The sequence below is a fragment of the Rhagoletis pomonella genome, unplaced genomic scaffold (genome assembly GCF_013731165.1).
Source record: "Rhagoletis pomonella isolate Grant_MI unplaced genomic scaffold, Rhpom_1.0 Rhpom_scaffold_04778, whole genome shotgun sequence".
NCBI classification, from domain to species: Eukaryota; Metazoa; Arthropoda; class Insecta; order Diptera; family Tephritidae; genus Rhagoletis; species Rhagoletis pomonella.
Window position 1 is genome coordinate 1 of NW_023463325.1, and position 13,482 is coordinate 13,482.

The 13,482-nt window shown below is 43.8% G+C and overlaps 1 protein-coding gene across 1 annotated transcript; it reads right to left on the bottom strand.

Moving 5' to 3' along the window:
• Window positions 1-23: 23 nt before the first annotated feature.
• LOC118754857 (supporter of activation of yellow protein-like) lies at window positions 24-12,741 on the bottom strand (the record flags this gene model as incomplete). Its single annotated transcript, XM_036489729.1, has 8 exons — window positions 8,973-12,741; window positions 3,085-4,489; window positions 2,436-2,656; window positions 1,206-1,297; window positions 988-1,137; window positions 479-925; window positions 140-412; window positions 24-73 (listed from the first exon to the last, which is right to left on the bottom strand). Coding segments are annotated over exons 1-8 (6,268 nt in total), but the record flags the coding sequence as incomplete, so codon positions are not given.
• Window positions 12,742-13,482: the final 741 nt, after the last annotated feature.

Sequence of the window (13,482 nt, forward strand, 5' to 3'; positions counted from 1 at the left end):
CTGTCCGGTTGTGTGTTCCGCACGTTCAACCAGCAAACGCGGGTCCTGCAGCACTGTGTTAAGCGGGAAGCAACTGAAAGGCAGACAAAAAATGCACTGCAGCCCGCGAACAAAAATAAATATTTGTTCTGGATCTTACCTCAACTCTAATGGCGTGTACTGGCGATAATTCGTGCAATACTGGCCGGGCACCACAGCTACGGGGTAATTGGCGTCCGATTCCCGGGATGTGGTAGTGACGCGCGGTCGCAGCAAGGTTGGTGGTTCAGGTATTTGCTCGGCTTTGGCAGCCTCTGCCACTGCCTCTGCTACAGGCCGATATACCAGTGTGGCGGTGGGCGCTGTCGCGGGCAATGGCACGTTCACTGTTAATGTTTGCAAGTCCAGACAAGCTAGACGTTCCTCCTTGCGACTGAAAGGAAATTTATGGCGGTATTTTAAAGGGTTGCTCTTCGAATATTTTTTTTCTAATTCTTACCTTCTATTGAAGTAAGAGTTCCATTTGCTCGTCGAGAGGAGCGCACGTTCGCGCACTTGCAGTCCACGTCCAGACACATTAAGCCCCAAGGCTTTCTGTTTCGCCTCGATTTCGCGCAGGTGCTTTTGACGTATGAAGTCCTTGTACTCCTCGTACTTCTCATAGAAATCGGTATACATAATGTCCAGAATGTCGGATGCCCAAACGGCCGTAATGCCCAAATCGCACATACGTTCCGAAACAAGGCCCTTCTCCTGCAGCCAATTACGCTCTTCCATATCGATTTGCCGACGTGGCAGATCGGGATACTTTCTCTTGAAGCTCTTTATACCTAAATACAAAGCGACCTGTTCTTGAATCATGAAAGTATCGCGATTTTTCGATGGGCAACACCCCTTTGGAGGCGGCCAATCATATTCGGCAATTGCTGAGACAGTAATTTCAGCGCTGGAATTTTTTTTAAATCACTTTAAAAATCTGCATATCAGTAGGAAAGTTTGTAAACTTACTCTTCGGCAACGCAAACTTCCATTTTCTTCTTCTTTGGGCGTTTAATAGCGCTGCCATTTTGGACTGCAGCCACCGTGTTGGGATCTAAAATGCTATTCGTGCTCAACACTGAGGACTGGGACTCATCATTGTTAAGAAAATCGGGTTGCCTATCAATGTGAAGCAATCCCAAATAAAAAACAATTTCAAAAATAGTATTCGATAAGTGCACGCTTACCTCAAAGGAGTTTGGGGCTCCGGCTGCAGCTGTATTTGGGTCTGATTCAAGTCGGCGCTCATGCGAGTATCCTCTTCAAAGACTTGTGGGGACTGTTTGAAGGGGAAAGTATTGCAAAGTAGAGCTTTTATCAATTAAAATGGTAAAAATGTAAAAAGCAGTATTAAAAAAGCCTTGAATCATTAAAAGCGCATATAATTTCTTAATTTGTACACGCACCATCGCATGCAACTCCTCCACCGCTTGCAAGATAGCATTTAAAGCACAGAAGCGCAGGTGGTTGCGTTTGTTGCATAAGTAATTAATTAACTGAAAATGTAGTTTAGATTTGGCAACAGCAACTACTTTACCACGCTGGAGTTCGTCACCTCTGCTGCCTGTTACGGCAGACAAAAACGAAAGCACACAACGAAGCTGCAACACCCATGAAAGAAGCACACGTAGAAGTGCTTATCCTATTATCTCTTCTAAAATTCATAGTCTCTGTGATAAGCTGAGGGCACAGTAGACCTTTTGGTCACTGTGCTTACCTTATTCATATCTATCTCTAACACCCATGAGGGGCTGGCTCAATTTCACCTCCCTCATTTGGGTACACAGCGCAGGAGAAATTTTTGTAGCTGGGGAAAGCCACTAATTGCAGATTCCCCACGGCGAAAAATCATATCCATTATACTATGGTGACGGGGTGGTGAGTTCGGACAATATACATACAACGCTATGAAGAAAAACGGAGCACAAAGAGAAACACAATAAAGCCACCACTTCGCATCGCACACCGAACATTTTCTCATATTCAATGTTTAAGAACTGGTATGCGTCGATGGTGACGTATGTCGTGCTGTCGGAACGAGTAATTCGACGAGCAGATACGATGCGTGCACAAAGATTGTGTGTATATACTACATACATATGTATGTGTATTTTTTCATGGTTTGCTTCACATAAGTGATAATGCAAAAGTGAATTTACGAAGCAGTAAACCAGAAATGTGATAGCAAAAAAAATAAAGCAAGAATGCAAATAAACAAAAAAAAAAAAATACAAATATCGCGAGTTGATATAAACGTGGTAAAAATAATATAACTGTAAATACATATAATCAGAGCCATTGCGTGGAGCGCCGGCACTTGTGCGTTCATTGAGCGGGATTTTGATAATTAAAACTGCTATCAATTATACTTCTACATATACAGCATTTAAAATAGTATAGTAAAATGGGCTACATACCGGACTAAAAAGGCCTTTCATTCGATCTGGATCGGGTGTATGCTTCAGACCGCCAACGCAGCGTGGTCTGCTCAGTGCGATTTGCTTGGCGACCGCGCTGGCGCCACGTCCCAAACGATGCGCCCGACTACCACGTGCGCTGCCACGAACAGAACCGCGCCCACGACCACGACCGCCGCGTCCACGACCCACGGGAGTCCCCATCGGACTTGTGGAGTCATCTGAAAATAGAAAAAAATATATAGATTTACATATTATCGTTTAAAGTACAAAACCACGTATCAACAAAATGCAAAACCGTGTGTAATTTCACATAAATTATTTTCTAGACAGTAAAAACACTCATATTTCAAGATGGTTCTCTTTTTTATAAAGCAATCGCGCATTTCTGGCTAGTATATTTCAGGACGAATGGATAAGGATTGAGCCAAAAGCTTGTGTGAGCAAATTCAATTTTTGTCAAAAAATGTCAGTTACGCGGTTTTGCAGAACGACGATACCCAGTTTTGTACTTTAAACGACGATATGTATAGTGTGTACATACTATATCGCGAGCTTCAATGCCAATTCCATTTTTTTTTTTTTTACTTTTTGAGTCTAAATCACTGCCCCCAGGTCATGCACCATTTCGGCATTTATTTTTACTTACCTCCTGATAAATCTGCTCCGCTGCCGTCCCCGCCACCACTCTGACTTGTAGTTTCATCATCGCGCCCATCAAACTTGGCGCTGTTTAGCGTTACCTGCATCCGCAACAGATCCGTTTCAATACTCAGTCCTGCGGTGTGCGCTGCGCGCAGCTGCTGTGTTGCCATAAGCGATGAGAAATCATTGGGTCTAAAGACCACATCCGGCACCGGGTCCGAGGAGGACAGTATAGTGGCTGGTGGCAACATCGAGCTGCTGCTTTGATTTTGTACTGCGGCGTTGATTGCGCAAGTGCTAGTGGTAGTGCTTGCACCCGCTATGGTCATGGTGGCAGTGGTGCTGCCATTGCTCGCTGAGGACGACGACGAGCACATTGTCAAGTCGATTTGTGTTGCCAAGGAAATGGACGCAGATGTGCTAGTACCGGTACCAAGCTGAGCTCCAGCAGCTGTGGTCACAGTGGCGGAGCTCATGGAGCTGCTAGAGTAGGCCGACGAGAGACTGGAATTTGAGCCACCATAGTGATTAAGGACGGAGGTCACACCAACATCCGATATCGTATTTGCGGCATTGTTGTTTACAGCACCAGTACTGCCTCCGCCACTTAAGATGTTCGCTGAGCGTTTGCGATTCTTCAGAGCAACCTCGCCGTTGTTGGCACCAATAGGCTTGACTTTCGTTACCGGCGTGATTGCACCACCCGGCAAGATACTGCGGCGAGAACTTCGCGCCCCTGTGCGTAAAGCACGGTCGCTGGTCGAGGTCTCACTCTCATTCGCCACATCTGCACTCTCCAGCTCATCGGATGGCTGCTCCGCGTCCACCATGTCGATGGCCAGACGTTTGCGTAACAGCTCAACACGGCGCGCTTTCGAAACAATCTCCGTGGGCGCTGCGTCTGCGCTTCCAACGCTAGGCTCGTTGAGTGTTGCTGCAGGCAGTGCTGGCGCAGCGTTGGGTGTCGCCGCAGCAGTAGTGTTCTTTTTCGGGCGACCGCGACGTCTGACGATAGGCGGGTTCGCCGGCAACTGGTCAGAGTGCGTTACAACCGCTTTTGCTGCTGCTGTAGCGAGTTCATTCGATGGGGGGCGATTTTCGGCGACGACGTTATTCAAATCGAACTGGATTGGATCCTCTTCGTCCAGGGGTATGGCCAGCAAGTGCTCGTGACGCTGTTTGCGCGGACGATGTATGGAGGCCTTTGGCGAAGAGAGGTCCATTGTTATGGGTGCGTTCTGCGATTGCACAACGTCGTTAGTTATATCCACAACATGGTGATTGCCACCAAAAATGGTGGGTGACGTAGTTATCAATTTGGTGTTAGACGACTCATCGTCTGTCAGAATGGTCAAAGTGGCCATAGTGTGCGATTCGCTGTCAATGCGGCGTACTTTGTTTGGTGTAATCTGTAGAAGGGACAAAAGTATGTGACAAATACGGTAAATTTTAAGATTTTGAAAAATAGTTTTTTTTTTTTTATAAATTCAGCAATAAACTATGTATTGGCCAAATATTTAATACCGTTAACAGAGTTAACATGAAAACGATAAATTTAATTTAATCCAAATATTTGTTTTGATTTTGTTCTCCAGAATCGCTCGCTGGTTCAAAAAACAAGTTAATTTTTTTATGGATACTTTTTCGAGATATTCGCAATTTACCGTTATTCAGCTTAAAAAAAGTGTGGTTCCACTTAATCACGTATATCTTACGAGCGAATTTAATAATAGTAATACGAGATAAAGCAAATGAAAGCAATGAAATTTTTCATAAACTGTTTATACACATCACTTTTCGATAGCCCTAACAGTTTCTGGGAAATTAATTAATCATTCTAGATTTTTTGTTTTTTGTCTTTTTTTATGAAAAAATTCCAACTTTAACAGGGAAAAAATTAAAAAATGTGTAATGTTTTGCAAAAATTAAGCTACTAATGAATAAAATCAATGTATAAATAAAAAAATAATGATTGGTCCAAGTATTTTTTTGTAAGAAATATAAGCAGAAAAAGGTGTTACTCATACGCCATGTACACCTGAGTAGGTAGTGCTTGCATCGAAAACAAGAGGTGTGTGTCAGAAATGATTAATTAATTTCTCAGAAATCAGGGCTATCGAAAAGTGACGTATATACGGTTTATGGAGAATTTTATTTTCTTTCATTTTCCGTATCTCGTAATAAGGTTATTTAATTGGTTCGTAAGATATACGTGAAGTGAAACCACTATCTTTTAAGCTGACTAACGGTAAATTGCAAATATCTCGAAAAAATATCCATAGAAAAAAAAATTATCTCGATTTTCGGAATCGCCGAGCAATTCTACATAAGAATTGGTTAGTGGCATCCATAGAAAATTTTTGCTGTAAACTAGTGTTATTTATCGATATACATATTATTCGATAGTTATCGTAAACGTGTCCATAATATTTTATATCGTTACTATTGTCGATATGAATTAGTCGGTGATAATCAGGGCTACAAACCGTTCTAAAAATCGAAGCGGTTCGGTTCAGTGGTTCGAAAAACGTGTACCGGTACAAGAAGCGGTTCATGAGTATCTCTGAACCATGGCGGAATTATACCAGATGAAGTAATTAGAGCGAGAAGAAAGATGTTGACACTGTCGCCTCATTTGAAAAATTGCCTTTAATTAATTTGACTATAAGGCAGAGGATGAGCAATGAGCGGCGAGTCTAGTCGAGTAGACAAAAATTGCGTATTTAGAGTTTCGAATTGACGCTCAAAATCTTGCCTTAGGGTTGAAAATCTTATTTGGAAATTATATATATATATATAATTTTTTTTTAATAATTTTCATTTAAAATAATTAATAATAATTAATAAATAATAATAATTCAATCTGTAACAGAAACTACAATAATACAAGTTTCAAAGCGTGTAAAATTTGCAGTAGAAATTAATCAAACTTCAAAAAATTGTCATCAAAATTTCCAAATATCGTTCGCAGCTAACAGGCTACATTCAATTGTAGTCTAAGAAAGTGCAAGTCTCAAGTCGTTAAAAATTACCTTTGATCTTTTAGAATTTTTTTGTTGAGGGTGTTGTGGATTTTTTTCATATAAAAAAAAAATTTGATCATGTGTTATATAAAAGAAAATGCGCAACAACCCCCGGCAAAAAAAGAAGTTCTAGAAAATCAACGGTAATTTTTAATTTTATTTTTTTTTGAAGTTTGATTAATTTTTTTTGCAATTTTTGCAAGCTTCGAAACTTTAGTTAATGTGGTTTCTGTTACAGATTGAATTGTTTTTTAAATGAAAACAAAATTTCGATCAGTCGTACCTAAACCTTGCAAAGTTTTTGCTCTAATTTGAGAGAGAATCGTTCGTTACTTTTCTGCAAGTGTCCACTGGATATTTTTCACTGGAGATCTATTAGAACCAGGGACCGAGAACAAAAGGTACGATCGAAACTAAATGTCGTTCTTGTAGTTTTTTTTTTTTAACCCAACACGCAGACGCACAGTGGTTCGAATAGCAGATTTAGCAGACGAAAGTCAAAATTTTCATTTGTTTTTAAATTACTTTATGATGCTTGGAATACATTCCAGACAATATATTTAAATATAAATTGCATTTATTATATAAAGCAATTTATGTCCACATTGGTATACGTAAATTTATACTGAAAATTCGTCGTTTTGATTAGTTAAAAAAAAAAAATAAATAAATTAAAGAGTAGCAAAAGTAAAGGCCGCTGAAGGCCGTTATGAAACTACTTGCATATTATTCTTTGCACTTTCATAAATGTAGAGGTTACGTTTTCATACCATGTCTAACAATTTAGACTAGATATTTTCACTTTAGTGATGACATGTCAAATCTCAAAATTAATATCAAGTATGTTCGATGAATTCTTTATATGGAGAAAAAAATATGCCAAAAATCAACGGAGAAGGCCCTAGCTACTTAAAAATTTCACTTTGTGTTTCTAAAATTGAATACCCCATTCCGCAAAATCGTTCTATGGCGCATTTTTTTGAATGTCTGTTAAAGATAACTGGTACTTTGACTGCCTGTTAAATTTGTCGCTCACATGCTTGTAATAGCACAGTTATGCATACTTTACATTGCTATACCATTTTTAGGTAAAAATCAAAACCCAAACAGACTTCTAGTTCAGTTAAGGCCCGTTTACATACAACTTTGGCGTTGCGTTGGCGTTGGCGTCGCTTCGACAGCTGACTATGAATACATGCATTTACATGAAAGTCTCCACACAACCAAAGTTGGCAACGCCAACGCCAACACGACGCAGAAAGATGGCCCGCTCTCAACTTTTCGCTCGCGTCGTTCGTCAGCTGTTCCAAATAATCAAAATTATGTGATTTTATTTTCCTTTTTAATCAAATGCGGGCAAGAAATACAGTTTTTAATGCAATTATTGATATAAAATTTTGATTTATCTACCGCTAGTATGCTAATTTAGTGACCAAAGTATTCTCTGTTAAGCGTTCATTGTAGCAAGCTCGGGCGTTACTCGCGCTGCTGTCAAAGCGACGCCAGCGCCAACGGAACGCCATAGTGCATAGTGCGCGTGAGAGTTGTCACATAAGGAGCATAGCACTTCACATGTATGCAATCGATAAAAAGTCGATAAAGCAGACTGACCGTCAATTTTTAACAGGCAGTCGAGAAAGCGGTCCTAAGAAGTCTAATTAAAATCATCTCATTTTTTAAGAAACTTCGTTGTTTTTTTTTTAAATATTGCACAAGCTTTGGAACTTGGATTAATACGGTTTTTGTTAAAGAACAAACTATGTTTTTTTATAAAAATATAATTTAAATCAAATAATAATAAAATAAATATTCAAAACTTGTCAATACGTGAGTGGTGCATAATTATGATATTTATTTATTAGAGAATTATCTGTTATATTCAATTATTTAAAAAAAAAACTTTAGTGATTGTTACTATGAGTTGGAAATAAAATAAATAATAAATAAATTCCCCATATAGCCAATTTCATAGAAATCTAAAAATATTTTTAATTTTTCATCCACAAATGGATCTGCCATTTTGAATTTTTGGTGAATGACTTTATATTCGTAATCAGCGAACCAGAAACTTCTTTAAAATTTTCGTCCGCCATATTGGATCCGCTAATTTGAATTTTTGGTAAGTGACTTCAGATTCGTAATCAGCGTTCCAAAAATCCCCTACATAAGAATTGGTGTAAAAATCCATCAGAGTATTTGTTCAAATAGTTCCGTGCAGCTAGATTTGCGATCAAAACGACTGTGAGACAACCTCCTCATTCTTAACGTTCAAGTTCTCAAAACGTTTGCCCTCGTTTTGTTCTCTAGCTTAACATTCCTCTTTGAAAACGTTCTCGATAATTTCGTTCTCATTGAAAACGTTGCCGAAAGTTTCGCTCTCATTCCGTTTTTCTTGAGAACGTTCCCGAACCTTTTGTTCTCATTTTGTTCCCGTTCAAACTGCTCTCAATACTTTTGTTCTCGTTTAAACAGTTCTTTTGTGGGAACATTCTTGACATTACATTTTGTTCTCAGAAGAGACTAAATAACCGAACACTTAGGCCCAACCAAGATTGATAGATGGGTTGTTTTATAAATGTAAAAAAAAAAAACGAACAAATGCAAAATCAATTCAGGGAACAAGCAACAGTGTTGCCACTTGTTGGGCATATTTAAATAAAGTTGATCTGAAACCCAACGAAATCTAAATGGAATTTAAATAAGAATCCAAAATTAAACTTAAATTCCCTTTAAATATTCATCTGAAATTGGCCTTTAAGTAATTGTTGTGGATATTGATACCAGTTTACATATCGACATCTATAATGTCGAAGGAGTTTACATTTTAATCATATTTCCCAAATGGGTGTGTTCTTCCCCTAGTACTCACCTCGATACACTGCTCTGCCACATCGTTCTCCCTCATCAGGGCCGACATGGCGTCCGCTTGCCTTTTCAAATTCGCTTGATTTGTTCTCTCCGCTGACGCAGTTGCATCGTCCATAACATTGTTGTTGCGCCTCAACACATCCGCGCTGTTTTCTTCATAGGCAGCGTTTCTTCTAATGGCGGCATCATTCAAACCATCTTCGTTGTTTATGTGCAGATTTTTGGGCAACGCAGCGGTATCGTCCAACGTCAAACGCGGACTGCCCTCGGGTGTGTCCAGTATCTCAATAGAATCGATCACCTTCTCCGGCTGAGCTGCCTGCTGATTTGCCATATTGTAGCCAGCAGATCCGCTGTTAATTGCCATGGCCAAACTGCCGGCGCACGTTATGGTCGAGTTTTGCCGAATACGCGCGCCGTTGGCCATCAGGCGTTCCGTCAATTGCGGATATTTGATGCTATTGCTTATTTGCTGTTGCAGCTGCTGCCTTTGTTGCTGTTGTTGTGGTTGTGACTGTTGCAGCGCGTGCTGCTGGTGATGATGTTGCTGCTGCGACTGCAGTGGCTTCGGTTGCAGAGGCGGTGGCACGCCGTACTTTGTTACATTTAGCGGTGCATTCAGTTGATTGAGCAGGAAACTGTTGGTGTTTTCCATCGGCGGCGCTGTCTGTATGACGCTCATTTCTCGCTGCAGCCGCTCCATGAGTATGGTGGGATGCGGCGGTTGTTGTGCATCGCTTATTTGGGGGTCCGCATCGGTGTAGGTGAAGTGCGCAGGCGACGAGCCGGGCGATGGGGAGGATGTTAGGTCGACGGTGTCCACCACATTTGACAGATCGTCTGCGGGTAGCGGTGGTTGCATCAGTTGCGAATCTTCAGTGTTTTCATTGCGCAGCGAGTCACCGTTGCTGACGTGGAACACGTTGTTGAACACTTGTGGGTCGTGCTGCTGCAGCCCTTCATCGATATCCATGTCGTCGGAGTTGCGACGCGGCTCCTCGATGTCCTCCTCCTCAGCAAACATCGCGCTGTCATTGAAGCCGCAGAACTCTTGGCTGCTGCTCGACTCACAACCGTTCACCATATGCTCGCGTGCACTACACTCAGCAGTTTGCTGTGGATCCAGCGTCCTTTGCGGCACGCCGCACGCGGCGCTTGTGTCGGTGCCGCCTTTTGGGTCGCTGGATTTTCCACACTTTTTTGAAGCATTGCGCGTTTTGTCCTCCAGAACCGCTTTCATTTTCAACGTTGGTGACGAAAGATTTTTTATAGTGAGCTTGGGCACCACTTTGTTGGCAGCTGCCTCCTCCGCTGCCGATAGAGGTGGCGACGATTCGCCGCTCAAGCCCTCATCACTCTCCTCCGAGGATTGCTGCCCTACGTTTGGTATCGATTTGATGGTCAGTTTGGGTATTTTCTCCATGCACTCGCTGCCGCCACCATCCTGACAGTTGGTCTTGATCGTCAACTTGGGAACGACTTTCTCCACTGCCGTGTCGCAGTTGTTACCCTTCGCATCCTGGCGCGAGATCATCAGCTTGGGCAGTCTTTCTGGCGACTCTTTGCGTGTGCTGCTCGACAACTGCCGCACCACTAGCGGCGATTGCTTGGGCGACTGTGGCGCTGCACTCCCCTCCAGATTAGCCATGGAGATAGTCAGTTTCGGGATGACGTGTGCGTGCTCCGACTCTGTTGGCTGCTGCAATGCTTTGATGCAAAACTTCGGCGAAGTGATCTCGGCGGCAACTTCGTGCGTCTTAATTGTTATCTTGGGTATCTTCTCGGGTGGCGGTGCTGGGTCCTCACTCAAGTCGCTTAGCGACTCCTCTGCATCCAACGACTTAGTTTTGATCGTCAACTTTGGTATGACCTGTGCGTTGGAGTCGTCATTGTGCTGCGTTATGATGACCGCGTGCTCCTGGCCGGTTTTGATGGTAAGTTTGGGTATCTTGCTGTTGCTGCCAGCAACGTTGCCGCCATCATGGGCTTCGCCGTGATCCTCAGCAGCAGCTGCTGCCGTTGACGTGCTTACACAGGCGCCAGTTGCATTGGTTTTTATAGTCAACTTCGGCACCAGCTCCTCGTGCTTGGGCAACAACGTTTTTATCGTCAGTTTAGGCACAGAACAGGCGTTGTTGGTGACATTTGAAACCGTACACGAGGCGGTGGCCGAGATGGAAGACATCGACGGTACTCCTGCAGACGAGGATGTGCTCGATGACGACGAAGAGGACGAGGCTGGCGATATCGTGGACATGATCGACTCGCTGGTGCCATCCAACGACGTTTTTATGGTGAGTTTCGGTAGTGGGGGAGGCGAGTGTTCACTGTGTGATTTTGTCGATGCTGCGCTGCTCGCCGACGATGCGGACGGACCCGATTGCGTGCTGCTACTGTGCGAAGCGGCTTGCGAATCGGACATTTTGATGGTGAGCTTCGGTACAATGGAACTATCCGAGCTGTCATTGGCCGATCTTATCGTCAATTTGGGTAGAATGTGTGGCTCGTCACTGCCACCGACTACTGCCGACGCCTTGATGGTCAGCTTCGGTATTTGTGCGCCGCTGCGTGTGGTGCGCGACTCGGCGACCGCATCATCTTCGGCAGAGGAAGAGCAATCCGAGGACGCGACGTCGTTCGCCTTCTTCATTATTGGCTTAATTGTGATTTTCGGAACAATGTTCGGGCTATTGTGCGTGTGCAAATTGATTTTAAGTGGCTCCACTTTGCGGATCGACTCGGTACCGCTGTGGCTTGCGGCGCTTTCCTCCCCGGACATCGATTCTGTATTGCTCTGAGATTCAAGGGAGCGCGCATTAACGCTCGTGACGTTCGGCTTGGGTAACTTCAAGATGATCTTGTGGGATTCGGTGGTTTGCTCGGCTGGCACCACTTGTCCTTGTCCGCCTCCGGCACCTATTGACACTGCGTGCCCATCGGTAGCCGTACCACTTGAGGCTACAGTCACTGCTGTCTGCTCGCGCGCAACCATATTTGCGCTACCTGCGTTGTCGTCGCGGCCGTTCGTGTGCTCCAAACCGCCGTTGCTTAAGATACTAATACTACTTTTGTTGCTGTTGCTAGCCCTAAATTCCGCCTCTACGCTCCTAACGCCTGCTGTACGTGTCGCCGCTGCAGCAGAAGTGGTCGGCATAACCGAATCTAAACCGTGGGTAGCGCGGCGGTCTACGCCGCTAGGTTTTAAAATTTTTCGGCCACTGAAGGATGATTGTGTCGATTGGTGTGGCGATTGTGATTCATCCTCACTGGAGGCGTCCGTTGTCGTTATGTCGCCGCGTTGCTGGGTCGATTGTCTGCCGCTACTGCTGCTGCACGTCGTGGACAACACACGCTGCGGCGAAGAGCTGCAATCATTCCCGGTGGAGCTGGTGATGCGCGCCGGCGATGTGATCAATGCCTCAAGGTGCGGCAAATGACCGGCTATGCTTGTATGCGTATCGCTCGAGGTCGACGTGACAATTTGCTCCTGTTCTTCTTCTGCACTTAGGTTGCTGGACTGCACGTGAGCCAGGGCGGCGCTTTGGTTGTGGTTAACTCGACTGGCGGCGTACGAAATGTTCTGTGGTGGATTTTGTGATTCTTCGGGCGCCTGATTGTTTGTATCATTCATTGCTTTGCTGCTGCTTCGTAGATGGGATGTGATGGGTTGCGAAATCCGATAGAGTTACACCTGGATGTCTTTTAGGATCAATTATCGGCTGCAAAAGGCCATGGCTTAGAAAACATCTTCTGGAAAGGAAAGAAGAAAAAGTTTATAAATTATATATGTATGTAAGTATGTATATGCAAAACAAGTAAAAAATATTGCATAAAAACTTAGAACTTTCGTTATCATTTTCCTTCGGCAGATCTTTGTTACATCGCGCATCACGTATTCAACCAAAAGTACAACTCCAAATAGCAAAGCTATAACCACACTGGCACAACGTATATATCAAAATTTCGCATTCCTATTACGTTCACCGATGATAGCAAAAGTCAAAATAAAATTTACATTAAGATCGCGCCGCGAAGGCTGCCAACCTCCCAGCCAGCCAGCCAACTAGGCAGCCGCGCGCATCATAGACGCATTTGTCATCAAATCGGGGAATCCACACGTCTGCGTTGCGTCTACTGCTGCCGTTTATCACAACCCACGAGCTCACTGTTAGGTGGGTAGTCGAACTGGCGGACGAACGGACGGACCAGCAGACAGCTGCTGGCCCCACGACGAGGTCCAGCCGGCGAACAGAGCGAGCAAAACAAAAGCCACGAAACAACGAAAAGCACACAAAGAGTTGGTGGGTTCTTTGTTGTTTCAGCTGCTGTTTGACGCTGCCTTGTCTAAGCATTTAAAGCAACGTAAACCGCATCAGCTGTTCGTACGCTAAGCGTTCATAGCTGCTGCTGCTGCTGTTGTCGATGGCTGGCTCGATGCTCTATGCCTCCTTTCCTTTGGAATCACCTTATCACACACGTTTTGTGCGCGCCCCATCCATGCGTTCCGTGCC